The sequence below is a fragment of the Ovis aries genome, chromosome 7 (assembly GCF_016772045.2).
Source record: "Ovis aries strain OAR_USU_Benz2616 breed Rambouillet chromosome 7, ARS-UI_Ramb_v3.0, whole genome shotgun sequence".
Lineage (NCBI taxonomy): Eukaryota > Metazoa > Chordata > Mammalia > Artiodactyla > Bovidae > Ovis > Ovis aries.
The window spans coordinates 59,546,892-59,568,561 of NC_056060.1; the positions used below are offsets into that span (position 1 = coordinate 59,546,892).

A 21,670-nucleotide genomic window follows, 5' to 3' on the forward strand; every position below is an offset into this window, starting at 1 on the left:
GTATGTTACTGTTCCCATTGTTTCCCCATCTATTTGCCATGATGTGATGGGACCAGATGCCATGATCTTCATTTTCTGAATGTTGAGTTTTAAGCCAGCTTTTTTACTCTCCTCTTTCACTTTAATCAAGAGGCTCTTTAGTTTTTTGCTTTCTGCCATAAGGGTGGTATCATCTGTGTATCTGCTGCTGCTGCTGCTAAGTCGCTTCAGTCGTGTCCGACTCTGTGTGACCCCATAGACGGCAGCCCACCAGGCTCCCCTGTCCCTGGGATTCTCCAGGCAAGAACACTGGAGTGGATTCTGTGTATCTGAGGTTATTGATATTTCTCCTGGCAATCTTGATTCCAGCTTTGTCTTGGCGAGTTAAAAATAATAAACCACCTGATCAAACCTAAGTTCATTTTCATATCCAGAAACCTTTCCACCTCCTCAGTCTCCCTGACCCTTCAGTAGCAGAATAGTTTAAAGTCTTAAGTTAAAAAAAGAGAATAATCTTTTCATGCCTGCCTAGTTGAGATTGCTTTGGGATTGCCAGGCAGATTAGAGTGTTAGCACTGGGCTTCCCAGGGCTGCCTGCCAATGCAGGATATGCAGGTTTGATCCCTGGGTTAGGAAGATTCCCTGGAGGGGGAAATGGCAATCCGCTCCAGTGTTCTTGCCTGGAAAATCCCATGGACAGAGGAGCCTGGCAGGCTACAGTCCATGAGGCTGCGAGGAGTCAGGCATGACTGAGCAGCACACACACATACACGCATACACGTACACGGCTAATGCACATTGCTTTCTCTGCTTAATGAATCACTTTGTATTCAGTTCATTTGTGTAGGGGGAATGCTTCCATTCCCAAAGATGTCCCAAGCAGGCCATATCTGTCTCATGGGCTACTTTGCTAAGGACTTGTGAGATTTCCCTCTCTGTAAATGGCACAATAACCACTTTAGAGATTCTGACCGTCTTATATGAATGGCCAGTTGCTGATACAACATGCTTTACCAAGCCGTTTGATTTTGACACTTTGGGATCAGCTGGGATTTTGTCCACACTTGCCCATAAGTCAGTGAATAAGCCATAGTCAACTTCCAGCCTCCATGCCATCCTAATTTGCACCTCTACAGTGATGATCTGGACTTTACTGTTTCTATTCCCTCCCTTGTTTGCATCAAAGAGGAACTGGAGAAAGTGCATTTAATCTTTGGAAAAGGAAAGAGTTTATTAAAGTGATTTCAATATTCAGAGGACAGTTGGACCAGTGGAATCTCAAGACGCAGACCACCAAAGATAGACGCATATTTTGGAAAAAAAAAAGGAAGAAAGAAAGAAAGAAAAACTCCAAGAATTTTTCAGAAAAGTAAGGCACCATAATCATCTCTGAATCACCACAGCTCTGAATGGTATATTGGCAAAAGTTTGGCCATTGTGTTCCAAGGCATAGCAGACAAGTGTATAACCCACAGCCTCACCAGGGTTTCACTTGAAGCTCCACCTCTTAAACAGTGAACAGAATGGATTAGAGTACAGGCGAGGGAGGGTGAGAATATGATGGAGCTATTCTATCATGTCAGTTAATATTCATATCACTCTTCCCTCACAACTTATTGGAGTTCATTACTTTGAGAACTACCGATGTAGCTGTCCTTCTTGCAACTAAGTAGACCTCATCCAAAGTAATCTAGGCAAATTTTTACTTGTAAAGCTGGTCCAGAGAAGAAGAATTCAAAAACTCTTTCCTTAACTCATTCATAATGTAACAATAGTATCACTGCCTCAACTGACATGTGTTTGAGCAAACTCTGGGAGATACTGGAAAGACAGGGAAGCCTGGTGTGCTGCAGTTCGTGGGGTCACAGAGAGTCAGTCACAGCTTAGCTGACTGAACAACAGCAGCAAATGTTCAGTTCAGTCGCTCAGTCCTGTCCTGCTCTTTCCGACCCCACGGACTGCAGCACGCCGGGCTTCCCGGTCCGTCACCAGCTCCTGGAGCCTACTCAAACTCATGTCCATTGAGTCGGTGATGCCATCCAACCATCTCATCCTCTGTTGTCCCCTTCTTCTCCTGCCTTCAATCTTTCCAAGCATCAGAGTCTTTTCAAATGGGTCAGTTCTTCATATCAGGTGGTCCAAGTATTGGAGCTTCAGCTTCAGCATCAGTCCTTCCAGTGAATATTCAGGACTGATTTCCTTTAGGATTGACTGGTTTGATCTCCTTTTGCAGTCCAAGGGACTCTCAAGAATCTTCAACACCACAGTTTAAAAATATTACTTCTTCAGCACTCAGCTTTTTTTATGGTCCAGCTCTCACATCCATACATGATACTGGAAAAAAACATAGCTTTGGCTAGATGGACCTTTGTTGGCAAAGTAATGTCTCTGATTTTTAGTATGTTCTCTAGGTTTGTCATAGCTTTTCTTCCAAGTGGCAAGCATCTTTTAATTTCATGGCTGCAATCATCATCTACAGTGATTTTAGAGCCCCCCAAAATAAAGTCTGTTACTGTTTCCATTGTTTCCCCATCTATTTGCCATGCAGTGATGGGACTGGATGCCATGATCTTCATTTTCTGAATGTTGAGTTTTAAGCCAGCTTTTTCACTCTCCTCTTTCACTTTAATTAAGAGGCTCTTTAGTTCTTTGCTTTCTGCCGTAAGGGTGGTGTCATCTGTGTATCTGGGTTATCGATGTTTCTTCCAGCAGTCTTGATTTCAGCTTGTGTTTCATCCAGCCTGGCATTTCGCATGATGTACTCTGCATATAAGTTAAATAAGCAGTTGAACAACAAATGTAACTGTGATTTTGCAAAACATTTTCCACCTAAAGTCACTATGTAATTTCATCATGGACTATTACAGAGATATAGTTGTTGCTGTTGGTGTCATTGTGGTTGCTGAAAGCCCCAAAGTTACTGGTAAAGCCACATGTGCTTTAAGGTAGATTGTCATTTTGCTGGAGATGGCATGTACTTTCTTCAGTGTCACCAGTTCTGTGACTATTGTTTGGTTGTCCTGTGGCTCAGTGGTAGAGAATCCGCCTGCTGTGCAGGAGATGTGGTTTCAATCCCTGGGTTGGGAAGATCCCCTGGGGAAGGGAATGGCAACCTACTGCAGTATTCTTGCCTGGAGAATCCCATGGACGGAGGAGCCTGGCGGGCTACAGTCCATGGGGTTGCAAAGAGTCAGACATGATAGAGCGACTGTAACTCACACATGAATGTATTTTGGAGCCTGTGGTTTGGGGTAGAAGGAATTAGTAATTTGTGCTTATCAAGATAGTACTTGCTTTTATTTAATTTTTTTCTGATTTTAAAATAAAAAAGTAAAAATTAAAAAAAAAAAAGCTAGTACTTGCTGATGATCGTTTTCTTAGTGATGTATTCAAAACCTGGAAAATGATCTTGAGTAGAAAGATAAGTGGTTTGAGTAGCAAATGGCAGACAGAAACTTGTACCTGGGAATACAGATTTGAGTCCCTCTTGGTTTTTATTCTGGTACTTCTCCGGAGAATAGTAAGCTCAGTTGAGCTTGGAATGGTGTAGTCTAAAGACTGTTTCCATCACAAAGCCTTTCTTCTACTTTTAACTGCCTTGTTTGATTATTTATGGATACATTTTTGATGTTTTGTCTCCACTAGGGGGAGTTGTAAAGCTAGCATTTGTTTGCATTTTATATTCTTTGATTTATTTAGAGAAATTTTCTTGTCATCACCTAAGTGAAGCAAAGAAACAAATAGTGGAGTGTTCATATTGTATTTTTTTGTTGTTGTTCATATTACATTTTGTTTTCCTTTAGCAATTTCTTACACTTTATCTGGGACTTTCCTGGTGACTCACTGATAAAGAATCTGCCTGCCAATGTAGGAGACCTGGATTCAGTCCCTGGGTCGGGAAGATCCCCTGGAGAAGGAAATGGCAACCCACTCAGTAGGACTGCCTGGGAAATCCCATGGACAGAGGAGCCTGGCAGGCTGCAGTCCATAGTGTCACAAAAGAGTCAGACACAACAAATACTTTATCTAGATGGTGCCTTTGAAGTGTTTCCCATAATATATAGGTATTTTTCAGGAACTGTCACAATGGGAACAAAAACGCTGAACTCTGGCTGACACTTACTTGTATACACACAGGTAGGACTGTGTCTTCCAGTGGCCAACTGAATGTCACGCAGAAGAAGATAGGAGTGGGAATGGAGAGATTCAGGCTCCCCTGCCGGCCCAGGGGCTGTAACTCTTGCTTTTGTGGGCGTGCCCCTCCCCTGCTCTCGGCCTCATCGTGCTCACCTTTAGAAGGAGAGATTGGCCTGGAGGGTCTCTGGTGTTCTTCCAGGCCTAAAGTTCTCTTAGGTGTCACTTGCAGTGTCGCTGATATTTGTCTAATAAACGTTGCCGTGTTTGTTTTACAGATGTGTGGCAATCTAGGCAAAGCCTTCCCCACTAAGATTATAAAATTTGTTTTACCTAATGGAAAGGATTAAAACAAACGTTTTGCATGTAGTATATATAATTCATAGACTAATGCTCTAGCTGCCAAGTTATTTGGCCCTTTGTCGGTCCCATATTGGGCCTTTTCAAGGATGTTTTTATTAATAACTTGGCTCTGAGGCTAAGATGAAGATTCTACCTAGTGTGTATCCTTGAAAGCATCATTTCACAATTCGTATTTAAAAATACCAGAATCGGTTCAGCAGTGTGCTTGTTGGGCAGCTTGTTCAGAAGGCAGATGAATGCTGTCCACACCATTTGCTGCTGTTCTCTGGGGAGAAGATGTATCATATGCTTTGTAATCTGAGAACTCTTGCTTTCATGAATATCAAGGATTATAGACTCTGAAGACAGTCTGTTTAGTTAATTTAAGCTGAAGAATCTTAAGAAAAGGTTTACATGTTCCTTGGTTTACATTCCCCTTGAACTAGGCTTTTTGGCTGTTCTATGTAGATTATCGTAAAAGTGTTTTGTTGCTAAAGTTCTTTGAATGAAATGTCCTCAAATAATTTTTTTTTCTTTATTTTTTCAGGAACAAACACACGAGCTAGTAAATGGAGAGGATTTTATAGACTAGTTTAAAATGCATTTCAGTAGGGGTCTTAGCAATGCAAATTATCTTTTTTCTAGGGAAAGTATCTCTTTAATTATTAAACTCAGTTGATAACTCAATCATACCCCACTAAGAGGATTGTATTTGCAACCAAAAGACAGTATTACTTCCACATTTGGAAGTAATAAGGGGAATTAGATCTTGCCATTTATAAGGATTGTTATCTTTGTTCTTGAATCTGTATTAGGTAGTTGGGTGGATCTTTAATGAGGACATTTTATAGTTTCCAAAATTTTCTGTTTGGTAACCTGCATAAGTTGATATGATAATTTTGTGTTTTATGGCACAAGCTTCAAAAGCAAAATCTATTTGACAGTTGTATGAGGAGGGTACCCTTTGATCCCAGGAATGGGAGCCTGGGGCAGATGGTATTTTGTTCCCAAATGGCCTTATTGGGAAGCTCATTTAACCTCTCTCTGTCCTCAAAGTTATAGAGCCAAGGAATATAGCCCAGCTATGACAAAGATCTTGAGAAATTTTTTGAAGGTGAATGAAATGATTTAAAAATGTTAGTACATTTTGTAAAATATTTTATAAACACTAAATACAATAGGGATGTTTTACTACTTGACAAGTTTACCTGTGGATCCAGAAGCATTTTGAGGAACTTAATTGCTTATGCTCAAATTAATTTTGTGGTGTCGCAAAGAAAGCTATAAGAACTGCTTAATATGGGAGGGGGTGGAAATTGTACTATTTAGATGTTCCTATTAAGGCTTTTCTGAATTATAAGGCTGTGTACTTGAACTTCACTGAAGGTTTAGAAGAAAATGTTTTTTCTTTATAGGAGTCCTTATTTGATTTAAGTATAAAACATTTATTTTGATTTTATTCCCTGTGTTACATGTGGGTATAGTCTTTTTCCTTAAAGTTCTCGTAGGTGCTTTTTCTCTCTGTGAATTTTGTCTTTGTAAAGTCACTTCGCCACCTTTCTCTTGAGTCCCTTTGTGGTGTCCTGCTATATTGATGTGTTCTGTTTTAGTGTTTGTTATTCTTTATATCTTTAGGTCAACTCTGATATGGCTAATTCACAAAATGACTTTTCAGTTACCTATGTGAGCAGGTGGCCAATAAGTCAAGGTCCTGGTTGTTAATATCGATTTCATCAAGATAACTTTTCATTGGAATAGAATATTTTTCTATTACTTCATTTTTAGAGAAACCAGTGTATCGAGAACACCTTCAAACAAACAATCCACTCAATGTTAGAAATATGTATGTGGGTAAGGAAGTGTCCCCCTTCTCCACCTCACATACCCCATTCCATTCCCAAGTTTGACTTCACCAAAACTCTGTTAACAGTTGGGGCATTCTTTTCAGACATTTCTTAGGATAGTTTTATTTAACTTTTACCATATGCATTTTAAGAACATCTTTTAAATTATAAATGTAATACTCAGATATGTTTTATAGCTACACTTCATTTCTTTCATTCTAATGGCAGAGAAGTAGGGGGGAAAAAACCTGCCGTAGACTAAGCAACATCTCATTTTTTCTTCCGGATTTTTATAGAGTATTAATATCTTCAAAACTGATTTATTACATAATTTTATGGGATTGATTTATATACTGTGGAGGAACTCGGTCAATTTACTAATAATCTAACTGATGCTTAGGTTTAAAGAGAAGTCATTATAAGCAGTCCTTTGACCCTTTAGTAGCATGTTTGAATTTTCTGATTATTACAAATTTTAAGTCGTTACATTGGGATTTGAAGACACTTACAGATATTGAAATTCAACAAATTAGACAATTCATTTGTCTCCTTGTCACAGTTTATCTTGAAACTTGAGTGAATTTAGTTGTTATAAGGCAGAATGCTAAATATATGATTTTTCTGGAAAAAGATTGGAGAGCAAAATCATGTGCTCTTATGTCAGTTTTATTTATACTTTTGAGAGTACTGTATCCATAAAAACCTGAATCTTACAGCCTTCTTTCTACTCAACTGTTTATAAGAGCCAAGCATTGTGTATCTTTTCATCATTGGAATTGGATGGCTCTCTAGTAATTAGTTACTCCCCAAGAGGTTTCCATCATATTATTGGTGCTTCTAAGGGCTTCCAAGGCCACCTGCTGCTGCTGCTGTTACCACCACCTGGGTACAGTGCATCTGGCCACTCAGATTCCCAGGAGGGTGTCTGATTGCCAAGTCCTCCAGGTCTGATTACTGGTAGAAGAGGATTCTGAGACTCAGATCTGCCCCCGGGATAACATGATACACTGATGGTGCCATTATTATGACCTGCTGTGTTTGCCTAAAGAAGTTTTAAAAGCTTTCCTGTTGTGCGTGTATCTGAATCTAAGACCTCTAGAAAAAGATAAAGCCTTCCAATATAAATCCTGATATTTATGTGTTCCCCTTCCCCCAAGTGAACTGACGAATATCATTCCTGTGGAATTTAAGACATTTATTACATAGAGAAATTAGGAAATTCTTTGACTTCTACAGTCAAAATCTCTGGTGCCAAGGCAACTTTGGTTTGGTATCTTGGGTCTAAGCCAGTGTTGTATTGACGCTGACCTTCCTGTCTCAGTTGCAGCAGTTACTCACAGACCTGCCTCACGATATGCTGGATGATGACCTGTCTTCCCCTGAACTTCACTATTCGGACTGCAGCGAGGACGGCAGAGAGGACGAGTAAGGACCTGAAATCCCTTGCGTTTGTATATCACAATGCTTTGAGTTTTTTCTTTAGATACCCTGCAGGCAATAATAATAGATATGATTGTAAAATTGTAGACTACTTCTTAATCCTTTAGGTAAAATTTGGAGGGCACCCATGTTAAAATCTTGAGGTTCTCTATGGTGTCTCTGTCCAAATAGATGATAGGCTCTAATTTAAAATACTGATTTTTCCCAAGCACACATCATTCTGAGCAATTGGAGATGAACTGGACTGAGCATCAGGTGCTGCCTAAACCTCCAAATGTAAATGTAAGTATCTGGCATGAACTTGACTTTTAGGGTGGGAATAGATCTTAGTACTTTTCTCTTACTCTCGTTATCTAATAGGCCTATAATGAGATTCGGGATATATGTATTGGAGAGAAAAGTAGCAATGGCTGGGAAGAGAATCAAAGTAGAACTGAAGACCAGCATCCTGTCTACCATCCTGAAGGAGGTGGAGATGAAGGCGGAAGTGGTTATAGTCCTCCGAGTAAATATGAACAGACTGATTTATATCACCTTCCTGAAAACTTTAGGCCATATACCAACAGTCAGAAGCAGGAATTTAATAGCCAACCAACCAATGTAATTACATTTTCAGATACTCAAAGGAATCATTTTCAGGTATTGTAAAAACTTGACTTTCAAGAAATTTATGCATGCGTGTACACACATTTGCTGTGTGTGTGTGATTAAGAAATGTTTGTGGGAAGTGCAATAGTAACATTTAAGGACAAGTAATGCTGAGGGTGCATTTATTCAGCCTCATGCTGAATTAGTCGTGCAGTTTTCTGTTTACAGTCTAATTAAATCATCTTAAATGAGAATTTTAAGAGACTTCATGGAAATAATTAAACATGAAAAGTTAAGTCTGTCAAAGAACGGCCACCTTTGTCTACTGAGGCTTCTGGCTTCTACCATTAACCCTGCTCCAGTGAAAAGCTACGTTCAGGTACCCTGATAGAGTTAAAAGTGGTTAATGATGCCAGTCAGTTACCTTGATCATCTAGCTCATCACCCTTATCACAGATTTTGCATCAAATACTTCAAAGCTGATTATCTGTTGTGATGATATAGCAGTAGACAGGATGAATGTTAAGGAAAGAAATACTTTCCCCCTCTGCCTCTGGAGAGTTTGATGAATAAGACCTTAGGATACAGTTAGCTGCTTCTTAGATTTTCTCAATGACCATGAATGCCTCATTTCACTAGTAGATATTCTGTGTTACCTGATGACAGGATAAGTTTTTGGTTGTTTTAAGGTGGTCATTTCCCCTTACTTGACCTTACTTACTTAGTTTCCCCTTACTTCCTCTATAAAACGTTATTCATCCCCCAAATGTTACTGAGTATTTATTACATATGAGTCATTGTATTATATGTTATTGCATAGATGTGTTTTCTAAATTATTCTTAAATGTTTATATATAATCTCACTGGAATTCTTGAGTTATTTATGGAATTGGTTCTATTATATGCTCAGAAGTTCAACTAAAATGTGTGAAATTACATATTTCAGGCTTTCTTTGAACTTTGTTAAGTAACAGTTAAGTGCTATTTTTAAGCAGGGATGTATGTATAAAATTTGTAATTATATCACCATTAAGTTTTATAACAAGTTGTCTAATTCAGATAATTTTTGAAGGAAAGAGCAAATCCTAACTGTCAACTTTGTCTCTCACCTTGTAATAGCAATTTGGTATGTCACAAGGTCCTAGCTGTCAAGCTTTGGAATCGTATAAAGTGACGTATAAACCTTTTCAGTCTTCTGCCCAGAATAATGGCTCACCAGCCCAGGACATTGCAGAAAGTGACACATTTGAAGGCCTGCAACAACAATTTTTAGGAGCTAATGAAAGTAGGTATCAAGTTTAAATTTCTTAACCACCTATTTGGAGAACTTTGAGCACTTGGAGCATGTTCAAGAATTGTGATTTTAAGTAAGATAATGAAAATTTTTGAAAAGAGTCCAGTTTTAAAAGATATATCCTGAAGTTTGAATAAGCTGACATGAAGTCTAGAATTGACTTCAAATATCATGTTGTTGGGGGGTGAGTTTGCAGGGGGATGTAGATAAAGTGAGACTGGCCGTGAGTTCACAGTTGTTGAATCTAGGTGATGGTTTCATGGGGTTCATTGTATTCTTTTCTCTACCTTCTTCTATATTTGAAATTTCCCTTAATGAAAAATTAACCGAAATTTTCTCAGCTGTCTATTTCAGTCATTCTATTTGGTTAAGACTTAATTAGCTTTATATAGCATATCTTTCTTAACAGAAGCCTAAATTGGAAAATGAAATGTAGTTTTCTTTTCAATCTTAGATTTTTTTTATTATATAGAAATGTAATTTAGTAAGTCAACCATTATCTTAATTTTTTCTTTTGGTTTTTAGAGTTTTACTGTAATGGACAACTTTGATATAAATGACTGTATACTCAGAATGAAAACTAGACTTACATCTCAGGTTTAGTCCTGTGACAGTTGCTAAAAAATTTTCTTTTGAATAGTGTATGTATCGGTAAAAGTGCTACTAGGGAATTTTGAGGAGATCCAAACATTCAAAACTAAAAGCCAAACTTGACTAATCTGAATCTTTGTTTTCATACATCCAACTTTTGCCATCCTACTCTCTGGCATGTGAAATAACTTCTAGTTATTGCTGAAGAGCCAGTGTGATTCTAGAGTGTGAACACGAGTGTTGTCTTTGTATTTCATTTAAGAAGTGGGGGAAAAGTCATATCTGAGATTCTGGGTTTCCTGGGCTGCATGCACCAAAGAGAAAACTGAACTCCAGTGCCCTTCCTTCATGGTGCTGCTTCCATCCTATGCTCAGGCTATAGGATAGTTGCAAGGGACACCCTTTCCCCCAGTGAGCTGACAGCAAATATGTGGGCAACCTCTCTCTGTTCCTAAGGTTTTGTGGAATGAAGAGATGAGGAGGTGGACAGTGTGTGTGGCATAACTCTTTTGGGGTTAAGTAAATAGACATCACAACAGTGGCCTGACACCTTGATGTTATTCTTTCAGTTTTGCTGTGTTCGGTTACATTTATATTGCCTGGTCATTTTGCATATATCACTTTCATCACTTCCTTAACAATCTGCATTTTAACGATTCATTTTTTGTTAGTTACACATTTGCCTAAATTTGACATCTGAAAGTTAACTAACTTAATGGTAGTGCTGAACTTAGTGATTATAGGTTCTTAGTAACAGTAGTTTAAAAAGATGAGTTTGAAGAGAGTGGCAACCCACTCCAGCACTCTTGCCTGGAAAATCCCATGGATGGAGGAGCCTGGTAGGCTGTAGTCCATGGGGTCTCGAAGAGTCGGACATGACTGAGCGACTTTACTTTCACTTTCCTGCATTGGAGAAGGAAATGGCAACCCACTCCAGTGTTCTTGCCTGGAGAATCCCAGGGCGCGGGGGAGTCTGGTGGGCTGCCATCTCTGGGGTCGCACAGAGTCAGACACAACTGAAGTGATTTAGTGTTATAGCAAGGCTCAAGAGAGTTTGACTTGTAACAGTTTTCAGCCTTCAGTTGGGGGTTTCAACCATATCTCTTTTAAAAAAGAAGATTGTTTTATCTGTTAGCAAATAGTAGCATTGTTCTTATAGGAAAATATTCGTCATTGTGTAGTTAAAAGATTATCCTGCTTCTGTGAATCACTTTTTTCTTTTTCTCCTCCAGTGATTTTTAAGTGGTCCTTAAAATGACTTTATTTCTGAAAGGAGACCTCAAAGTTTTTTTTATTAATCTATTATTTAATTTATTAATTCAGCAGTTATTTGCCAGTATAAATGAGTTCATTCTTGCTTACAATAAAATATTTTGAGAAGGATGTCTAGAAATTTTCTTTGAAAATGGTTTTATAGAAGTCGATGTACTTTTATTTTTCAACTTAATGAGAGCTTGGAGCTCTATTCCATTGTTATTGGTATATACTTATTTTTCATTAGCCCAAATGGTAGTGATTCAGAGGTACACATTAACTAGTGTCTTTTCAGACTTTCCTGGCAGTGACCATAGTAAGAAGTACATTTTTTTTTCAATATTTATATACGTATTGTATAAATAAGTTTCACATAGTAATACTTATTTATGCTACATGATACACTCTGATCATATTCTGTCTTGTTATTACCGTACCAAAATCTGGACCTTCTTGCCTGCTTTCAATAAAGCCAATCTAACCAACACGTGGTATGGTGAAGGAAGAAGCGTGAAAATGTGTCACTGAGTCGTGTCTGACTCTCTGTGACCCCGTGGACTGTAGTCTGCCTGGCTTCTCTGTCCATGGAATTCTCCAGGCAAGAATACTGGGGTGGGTTGTCATCCCCTTTTCCAGGGAATCCTCCCACCTCAGGGCTTGAACCCAGGTCTTCTGCATTGCAGGCAGATTCTTTCCTGAGCCACCAGGGAAGTGCAGCATTTATGATAAGGTGCTGTAAGAGAAGTCCTGGACAGCTGAGGCTTAAAAAGCTCAAACTCCTTAAATGGCCCCTTAAACGCTGCACTTGCCTTCACTGCAACCAGGGGTCAGTAGATTGGCTTTACTGCGTGCGGGTGAGCAGACCCAAGTGTTTGGCTCGGTAACATTGTTTATTAAAAATGTGAGTCACAATCTCCTGAACTGATTTCATGATACCCTAAGTTGTATTTGCAGTTTGATAAAACATTACCTGAAATGACCACAAATTTATATTTTGATATGCTTTTATCTAATAAATTATCTTTAATTCCCAAGCAGACTCTGCAGAAAATATGCAGATTATTCAACTTCAGGTTCTTAACAAAGCTAAAGAGAGACAACTGGACAGTTTAGTTGAAAAGTTAGATGAGAGTGAACGTCAAGTTAGATATCTGAATCATCAGCTTCTGATAACCAAAGGTAAGAAAACAAGTGTTGGGTGCTGTTTGAGGTCTGTAGAGCTAGATAGCTTGTTTCCAGTAACCTCATTTTAAATATGAAGCGTAGAGATTTGATGCACTTGATGAAGGGCTCACGATGAATCAGTCAGAGCAAAACAAAAATCCAGGACTTTTGACACATTGCCTTGGACTTCCTTCCAGAACATACATTTTGAGATCCTCACTTTTCCCCCCTTTTTTCTATTCTGTTAGACTAATAGAATCAGTGAACATTATATAAATATGCTGATAGCATTCCATCTCAAAAAGCTGTCGATTCCTTATGTGGTTTACATTGGATAAAGTATTCCAATTCCCAGAGAGACTTGTGTTTAGTTTGCAGTATGTTTTCTGAGCCTATGAATTAGCATAACATTTCAATCCAAGTAAGAGTTAGTGATCCTGAACTGCTCTGAGAGTGCCAAGGAGAAAATGTGGTCATCTCTGGGAGAAGCAGAGTGTAAACACAGATTTCAGATTATAATTGCTCACTCTTTGTGCTTTCTATAGTTTCGGTCAGTGTTGAACTCTCATTTGTAGAATAATTTTGTGACTGAACTCCAGCTTATTTCAAACTTAATTGATAGTGAAAAGATCTTTTTGTAATGCTCATGAAATTTATTTTGAGAGAAGAACTTGTGAACTGTTACAGTAAAGTATGTGGGAAGAATTAAAGACTAGGTGAATTTAAGAGGTCATTGAAAGTATGTATAAAAAGTAATTTGTCCTCGGAGTATTTCTTTGATCCGCAGGGGCTTGTCCTATCTATGTAGCTTCTCAAATAACAGATATTGAAATGATTTTTTAGGGAATCTTTTGGTCCCTAAAGGGATACAATAAGATTTTTAAAGAGAGTGGTGGTTGTTCTGTAAAAAAAAATTTTTTTTAATGTCACTCACATTCTTTTTTTGAAGCTTTTCTAATTTTCTCCAAATCAAGTGAAGTTCATTATCGGAATTGAATTAAATGCAGCAACATTTATATGTGATAAAGATCTGATATTTGACAGATTGTGGCAATTAGGATCCCTCTGCAGTAACATATTACTTATATAAAATTTTTTAATGTTCTAGATGAAAAGGATGGTTTGGCCCTCAGCCTTCGAGAATCACAGAAACTCTTTCAGAATGGAAAAGAAAGAGAAATACAGCTTGAAGCACAAATAAAAGCACTGGAGACCCAAATACAAGCATTAAAAGTCAATGAAGAACAGGTAAATATTTGATCTTCATTATTTATGGTAAAAAGTTGTTGATTACAGTGAAATGTTGGTTGCTTAATGTTTTGTGTTGTGGGGCTAAATTTAGGAAAACTTAAACGTTTACACATTCTTCTCCCCTAGTCAGTCTACGTTTCTTTCCTTTTCCTTGGGGGAACAGGTCTCCCGTTCACCTAGTCATCTATCCACCAGAAATCTGGAGGAGAGCTCAGCTTCTGTGTTCTTTTGTCTAGTCAGCCACTACATTGTATTGAGTCTCCTCACTTCTGTCCACACGTCCCTAGTTCAGTGTTTTATCGTCTTTTGCAGAAGTCTCGTATGTAGTCTCTAATCTTTTACCCCTTCTCTTCTTTCATCTGGCCATCTGAGTAATCTTTCTGAAGCACAGTTCTAGTTATGTCTTTCCCTTACTTAAAGTCTTTCAATGACCTTGCTTTATTTGTGGGATGAAATAGGGTGTCAGGATGACCATTTGATCTTTTTTTTTTTTTTTTATACAAAGGCTTTCAATTTTATTTTATTTTTAACAAACATACATGGGACTCGATAAAGGTTACTAACTGAATGAGCTCTAACAGACAGGTTCTCTGTGGCTTTGACACACTCAGCTTCTAAATGATCAGCTAGCTAGTTAGGACTGTACACTTGGTACTTTTTGCGGTTGTTCAGTCATTCAATCATGTCCAGCTCTTTGCCACCTCATGGACTATAGCCCACAAGGCTCCTCTGTCCATGGGATTTCCTAGGCAAGATTATGGGAGTGGGTTGCCATTTCCTTCTCCTGACCATTTGATCTTGCCTTTCCCTCCTTCACTCTTAAACTCAATAGTCTGTTTCTATGTACTCATATGTGCTGTCTCTTATCACTGGAATGCCCTCTCCTCAGCACATTGCTATTTGATTAACAAGCCCCTGCTCAAGGCTTTTCTTTTCCTAAGTCTTCCCGTTTTCTTCCTCAAGTCGGATGATCACATATGTTATAACAGACCTAGAATAATGCTGAAGGCCAGAACGGGTTGCCCTCATCTTAGTAACCTCACCACATAAGCCCAGAGCCTGGTACATTATAGGTGATCAGTACGTGGTGAGTGAGTTATAGTGTTCAAAATTGACCTAACCTCTGATTTTTTTTTCTTACATATTTTTCTTTTTCTGCTCTGGTACTATCACAAGTATAGTTTTGTCTTGTGTTTTGAAATCTGGTAAACAAGGGCTACCCTTATAATTCTTAAAATATTTAGTAGCTCTTTTTTATACTTTTCCTTCTAGATCTTACAAATCAACTTCCCATGCTTTATAAACAGTCTTGTTGGGATTTTGATTAGTGAAGCATTGTGTTTACCATTTTATGGATGGTTAACCAAGTCTTGGCGAGGTCACATTACTTTTCCAGGATTACAAAGCTGGTTACTGACAAAGCATCAGAAACTAAATTTTCTGACTCCAATAGACTAGCCTTTGAAGTGGTGGCACATTCTTTGATTAATGAGAAGGGTGGCCATTTGATCATGGGAAATAGTCACAAGTCGTTGGTAGCCACGCTTGGCAGTGAATGATTCATGTGAGTAATGCTGTTTTGGTGGTTACAAACAAAAGTGACTTGGTTCTAGATGAGATTTGTGGCTAGTTCTGAGGATGGAAGAATTTAAACAATGTTGTCTCATCTCTGGTTCTTTCTCAGCCATCAGTTCTTAGCTGAAAACAGAGAGGACTCTGAAGTAGTCTATTGCTTCTCATTCCCACTCCCCTCTATTGTGCCATATTTTATCACTCTATTTTAAAACCATCTGAAATTATCTCATCTGTTTACTTATTGTCTGTCCCTTTTCACCAGAAAGTAATAAGACTTTAGGCCTTGGCTGTCTTGTCATCCTGTCCTTAAGTGCTTGGAACCCTGCCTGGCACAAAGTGTCCACATCATTTACTGAACAAATGATGAATGTCTTAAGTAGTTTAAGTGGTATTGGGATAAATAGGCAATCTCTGGAATAGAATGAAGAAGCGACCTCATTTGAAATTTTTCATTTTTATGTGTAATATAGACTATCATTTTTAAAAATTTTTTGAAAAATGATAGTTATTAAAGAGTTGCTTTTATGTCATAATCTACTATAAGTTAGAACTTGCATTTATAAAAAATAACACAGTATAAAATTAAATTAAAAATTAAAATTAAATAAATTTTAAAAAGCAGCAGAACCACCAAGTACGTTAATTTTCTATTGCTGCTTTAACAGATCCCCACAGGCTTAGTGGCTTAAAACAGCACAAATTTATTACCTTACAGACAGAAAGTCAGAAGTCTGACATGGCTCTCATTGGGCTAAAATCAAGGTGTCAGTAGAGCTCTGTTGCTTTCTGGAGATCTAGGGGAGAATCCCCTTTTTTGCTTTTTCCAGCTTCTAGAGACCCTCTGCATTCCTTGGTGTATGGTCCATTTCCATTTTCAGAGCTAGCAGTCACAATTCTGACTTTTTTTTTTTTTTGCCTCCGTTTTCATCATTAAAGTACCCTTCTGGATACAGTGCGTCCACCCTGGTAATCCAGGTCAGTCTCCTTATTTGAGGTCATCTGGTTAGCAACTTTAATCCAGTCACAACCTTAATTTCCCATTGTCATATGACAGAACGTATTCACAGGTTTCAGGAATTAGAACATGGGTATCTTGTGGGAGTTGTCAGTAAACCTGCTACACAATTCCTTCTCCACAACCATACAGTTACAGTTTAAAAAGCCTCCTTTTTAGTACATGACCACTGAGAAGTTGCATCAATCTTTCCAGCAGCAGTTGTCTTTACCCTCCCTTCTGCCTCCCTCCCCGTCCCACCCCTCATGTCTGATTCATGCTGCTCTTTGGCAGAAACCAACACAATTCTGTAAAGCAATTATCTTTCAATTGAAAAATAAATAAATTTTTTAAAAAGTTGTCGTTTTTCCATGACCTAACAATTGGACTTCCCTCCAACACTTGGAGCCCAGAGCGATGCAAACAGCACTGAGATGGGTATAGACACAGCAGATTCCTTGCCTGGAACCCACATTGCTATCATGTTGTGCAAAATCTTCTCTTGCTTTCCTCAGACACTTCCAGAGTCTTTTTCTCTGTGAATAATCATTCCAGCAACCATGGGCCTGGTGGATCCCAGCTAGGGAACTAGAGCCACCGTGGGGAGACCTTTCTTCTCTTTGTTCTTGTCCTTGTTTAGTCACTCAGCCATGTCCGACTCTTTGCAACCCCATGGACTGTAGCCTGCCAGGCTCCTCTGTCTATGGGATTCTCCAAGCAAGAATGCTGGAGTGGTTGCCATTTCCTACTCCAGGGGATCTTCCCCACCCAGAGGTTGAACCCCACGTCTCTTGTGTCTCCTTCATTGGCGGTGGGTTCTCTACTACTGAGCCACCAGGGAAGCCCCTACTTTCATTTAGTTAAGCATGGTTGAGTTTTAGAATTAAAATTCATGAAGATAGCATAGAGTCAGAATACTGTAAACGTGTATCCTGTGTGTATTTTCTAGATGATTAAAAAGTCCAGAACTACTGAGATGGCCATGGACAGCCTGAAGCAGCAGCTGTTGGACCTGCATCATTCCGAATCGCTTCAGCGCACGAGGGAGCAGCATGAGAGCATCGTGATGGGCCTCACAAAGAAGCATGAGGAGCAAGTGCTGTCCTTACAGAGGAAGTTGGATGCTACCCTTATTGCACTGAAGGAACAGGTTGGAATGATTTCAAATAGCAACTATTACAAACAAGTAAAGCCATGACTGACATCTTGCGGTTCATCATATAGAAATGCTGGGTGTTTGCAGTAGGTATTTGAGTATGAGTAAAACTTAAAAGCCCGAAGAATTTTATCTATGGATATGCCCCGAAGGCATACTTTTGGAAATCCTTCCTCTGGTAGGACTGGTTAGTGCTTTCTCAGTTCTCATATTACTACTACTTCATTTGTCAAATATTTATGCATATTGTTTATATGTCTTCAGTTCAGTTCAGTTGCTCACTCGTGTCTGACTCTTTGCAACCCCATGAATTGCACCACACCAGGCCTCCCTGTCCATCACCAACTCCCGGAGTTTACCAAACTCATGTCCATTGAGTCGGTGATGCCATCCAGCCATCTCATCCTATGTCGTCCCCTTCTCCTCCTGCCCCCAACCCCTCCCAGCATCAGAGTCTTTTCCAATGAGTCAACTCTTCACATGAGGTGGCCAAAGTACTGGAGTTTCAGCTTTAGCATCAGTCCTTCCAATGAACACCCAAGACTGTTCTCCTTTAGAATGGACTGGTTGGATCTCCTTGCAGTCCAAGGGACTCTCAAGAGTCTTCTCCAACACCACAGTCCAAAAGTATCAGTTCTTCGGTGCTCAGCCTTCTTCACAGTCCAACTCACATCCATATATGACCACTGGAAAAACCATAGCCTTGACTAGACGGGCCTTTGTTGGCAAAGTAATGTCCCTGCTTTTGAATATGCTGTCTAGGTTGGTCATAACTTTCCTTCCAAGGAGTAAGCGTCTTTTAATTTCATGGCTGCAATCACCATCTGCAGTGATTTTGGAGCCCCAGAAAATAAACTCTGACACTGCTTCTACTGTTTCCCCATCTACTTCCCAAGAAGTGATAGGACCAGATGCCATGATCTTCATTTTCTGAGTGTTGAGCTCTAAGCCAACTTTTTCACTCTCCTTTTCACTTTCATCAAGAGGCTCTTTAGTTCTTCACTTTGTGCCAAAAGGGTGGTGTCATCTGCATATCTGAGGTTATTGATATTTCTCCCGGCAATCTTAATTCCAGCTTGTGCTTTTTCCAGCCCAGAGTTTCTCATGATGTACTCTTCATATAAGTTAAATAAGCAGGGTGACAATATACAGCCTTGACATACTCCTTTTCCTATTTGGAACCAGTCTGTTGTTCCATGTTGAGTTATAACTGTTGCTTCCTGACCTGCATATAGGTTTCTCAAGAGGCAGGTCAAGTGGTCTGGTATTCCCAACTCTTTCAGAATTTTCCACAGTTTATTATATGTCTTAGAAGATTCCAAACTGAAAAGAAGAAGTGTTCTGGGAGCTGGCCTGAAATTGAGTGGTTGTCCTGGGAGATTAACCAGGAGAAGACCTTTCTTGGGTTTCCCAATGTTTGGTTATTAACTTGTCAGTAAATATTGTCTAGAAATGATTCTTGGGAGAAGAGTTGGTTTTGAGACTAGCATAATAAATAGGGAAGAGATTCTGATCTGAACTCATTTAGATATGAAACATGAGCATGTTTCACAGTTTTTATTTTAGCTTTGCCCCAAAGGGAATAAAATGTAACCCAGGTGGTGGGTTTCCTTGTGCTCCAGAACCCCAGATAATCAGTTGAATGAATAAAATTTCAGGGATTGTCTTCCTCAATGTCATTTCAAAATTAATTTAACCCAAGGAAAGAAGAGAAGAATATTAAGATGTGAGGATCTAGAAAATCCCACCCCACGTAAAATTCACGCTGATTTGGGTTGTTCTTTCTTATTTATACAGCTGACTCTAAATTTTTCCACGATTTAGGTAGAGTACTATAAAACTGCATTATTGGGAATGTTTGTATATCATTTCATTTTATTTCACTTTTATATGTGTTTATATGAATTTTTATTGGATTTATTTTCCCATATAGATTTTTAAAAAATTCTTTTTATGTAGAAAAATACTGTGAATTTGATTAGTGTGAAGGACAAGTAGAGGGTGGGGAAAGACCAAGACTTTGACAAATAATTAAAGTTTAGAAAAAAAAGGTAAAAAAAGAAAATTTATTAAAGTCTACTTTCTGTAATATTAAAACAGAATTTGAGATATGGTTTTATTAAGCATGGCTCTGTTTGGGTAGCAGTGTGAAAGCTGCTGTGGAGAGTGGTGCTTGCTCAGATGATGAGAAGAGTCGGTATCAGTGGCTTTTCCACGTTGGTTTGGGGATCTCTCCATTCTCTACTGACTTAGGCACACTTACACAGGGGCAGCCTGGGAGCAGTTCCTAGTGTGTTTCAACCCCTGTACTTGTTCCATTCACTTTTCTCTCCTCTTCCAACCCCTCAGTTGAAGAATCCTAGACTAGAACACAGAACAGAGTCTTCATTCTGTGCTTCATTCTTCATCCCTGAACCATACAGTGAAGGTGTTGATTAAGGTCTTGTCTACTGTTACATTCTGTCAGTGATTTTTCTTTTTTCTTTTATTTAAAATGGAGCATAGCATAGCATTGATGTTCGCTTCTGCGTATTGTTCCATAACTGCTTTGCAAAGTGGTGATTCCAAAGTGCCTAGTGTTTTTTTCTTTCTGGGAATGCTTTTCTTTTTTGGTATCCTTTTCATGCTGTCCATTTGCTATCATTTGGCTCAGCAATATTTTTAATAAAAGGTCAGTTCATATTATCTCAGAATCCAAGCTGAGAGTCCTAATTGGAAAAGGTGCTGTAAAGATCAGCCAAGAGCCAGGGAGCTGGCTGCCTGTAATCAGGAAGATGCATGAGTGTGTTCTATAGAGATGGGCAATTTAGATTTTCTTACCATAACTGGTAACCATACATACATACTGCCCCTTGTCCTCTTTTTTTTTTTTTAATATAAAAGTTATTGAAGAGGAGCAAAATCGTTCCTTTTTGATAAGCCTTTTCCTCCTCCACTCCACTCAGCAGGTTACAAAGAAGAATAAGACAACTCTTGAGAAAGAGTAGCATGGAGATAACTTGATGTAGCAGATGAACAAATTTGCTAATGTCTGGGTTCTCAGGGGCTCTCACGTAGTCACACAACTGTGTACCTGAGTACATGCCAGTGTTACCTGAGTAGATGATCACACATTGTATGATTTGTGAGTGACAGAGATTGTTAACCTGGCATCTCCTAAAGCAGTCCATGTCTAGGCTCCAGGGAGCTCATGAATCTCTGAAATTGTGAGTGTGATTTTCTCTTGGGTGTCAGTATATGTAGTTTTCTTTGAGAAGACCCATGAGCTTATTCAGATTTTTCAAGAGGTTCAGACCTCCGCCTTGCAAAAATTTGAAAATCACTGCTTTGTGAAAAACTTGCTCTTGGAGGGAAAGGACTATACTTGTAAAATAATCATATTATTTCATTTGTTCAGCAAACTTTTACTGAAACATCTAAACATCAGGATGTAAACAAAGTTTCCATAGATTTAAATCTGTTTTGAAAGACAAAAGTCAATGCAGAAGCTACCTAATTCCACATGATGGGAGGAGTAGCAATCCATCATATAATTGTGTTTATATGTGTTATAATTTCTGTGTAACTCATGTATTTTGAGAAATACTTGGCATGTAAAATTGTATTACTAATTTAATATTTTCTTTAAGTCACCAGCTTTTCTGGTAGAAAGGATTGTACACACACTCAACATGTAGCAGTTCTTGTTACTTTGGCTGTGTTACTCTTGGGTTTTGTGTGTGTGTGTGTGTGTGTGTGTGTGTGTGTGTGTGTGTGTGTGTGTGTGAGACAGAGAAGATGAGAAGAATGAGCTCTTGCAGCTCACAATGTTCCTTTGCTGACGGAATGCTTATAGCCTGCTATCTCTGAGGTGCTTTCCCCCCAGGTGTCTCCTTTCTCTTCCGTTCGTAGAAGTGTCATATCCTGAGACCTCTGTTCAGGTGTCTGAGCTGACTTCCACTTCTTTCTGATACTGGTAGACATCTCTGATTAGCTCCTTGGTGGGTTAAGTCTTTCTTCGTTCTGGTCTTGAAATCTTCAGCTTCTGTTGAAGTCATGGACTTTAGTTTCTATGTTAGGACCTT

General features: G+C 38.9%; 1 protein-coding gene across 17 annotated transcripts in view; it reads left to right on the forward strand.

Annotated features, from left to right (window-relative positions):
* The window catches only part of CEP152 (centrosomal protein 152), a 104,234-nt gene that overhangs the window by 11,756 nt on the left and 70,808 nt on the right, over positions 1-21,670 (forward strand). For 6 of the 17 annotated variants that reach the window (XM_012181617.4, XM_060418046.1, XM_060418045.1 and 3 more), the window contains exons 3-9: positions 7,621-7,724; positions 7,949-8,021; positions 8,100-8,378; positions 9,447-9,612; positions 12,505-12,645; positions 13,739-13,878; positions 17,400-17,600. In XM_012181617.4, the coding sequence (XP_012037007.2) occupies positions 7,621-7,724; positions 7,949-8,021; positions 8,100-8,378; positions 9,447-9,612; positions 12,505-12,645; positions 13,739-13,878; positions 17,400-17,600 (1,104 nt within the window). Of the gene's footprint in view, positions 1-7,620; positions 7,725-7,948; positions 8,022-8,099; positions 8,379-9,446; positions 9,613-12,501; positions 12,646-13,738; positions 13,879-17,399; positions 17,601-21,670 lie in introns of all 17 variants that reach the window. The other 11 variants (XM_042252497.1, XM_042252498.1, XM_060418044.1 and 8 more) reach the window with 3 other exon arrangements.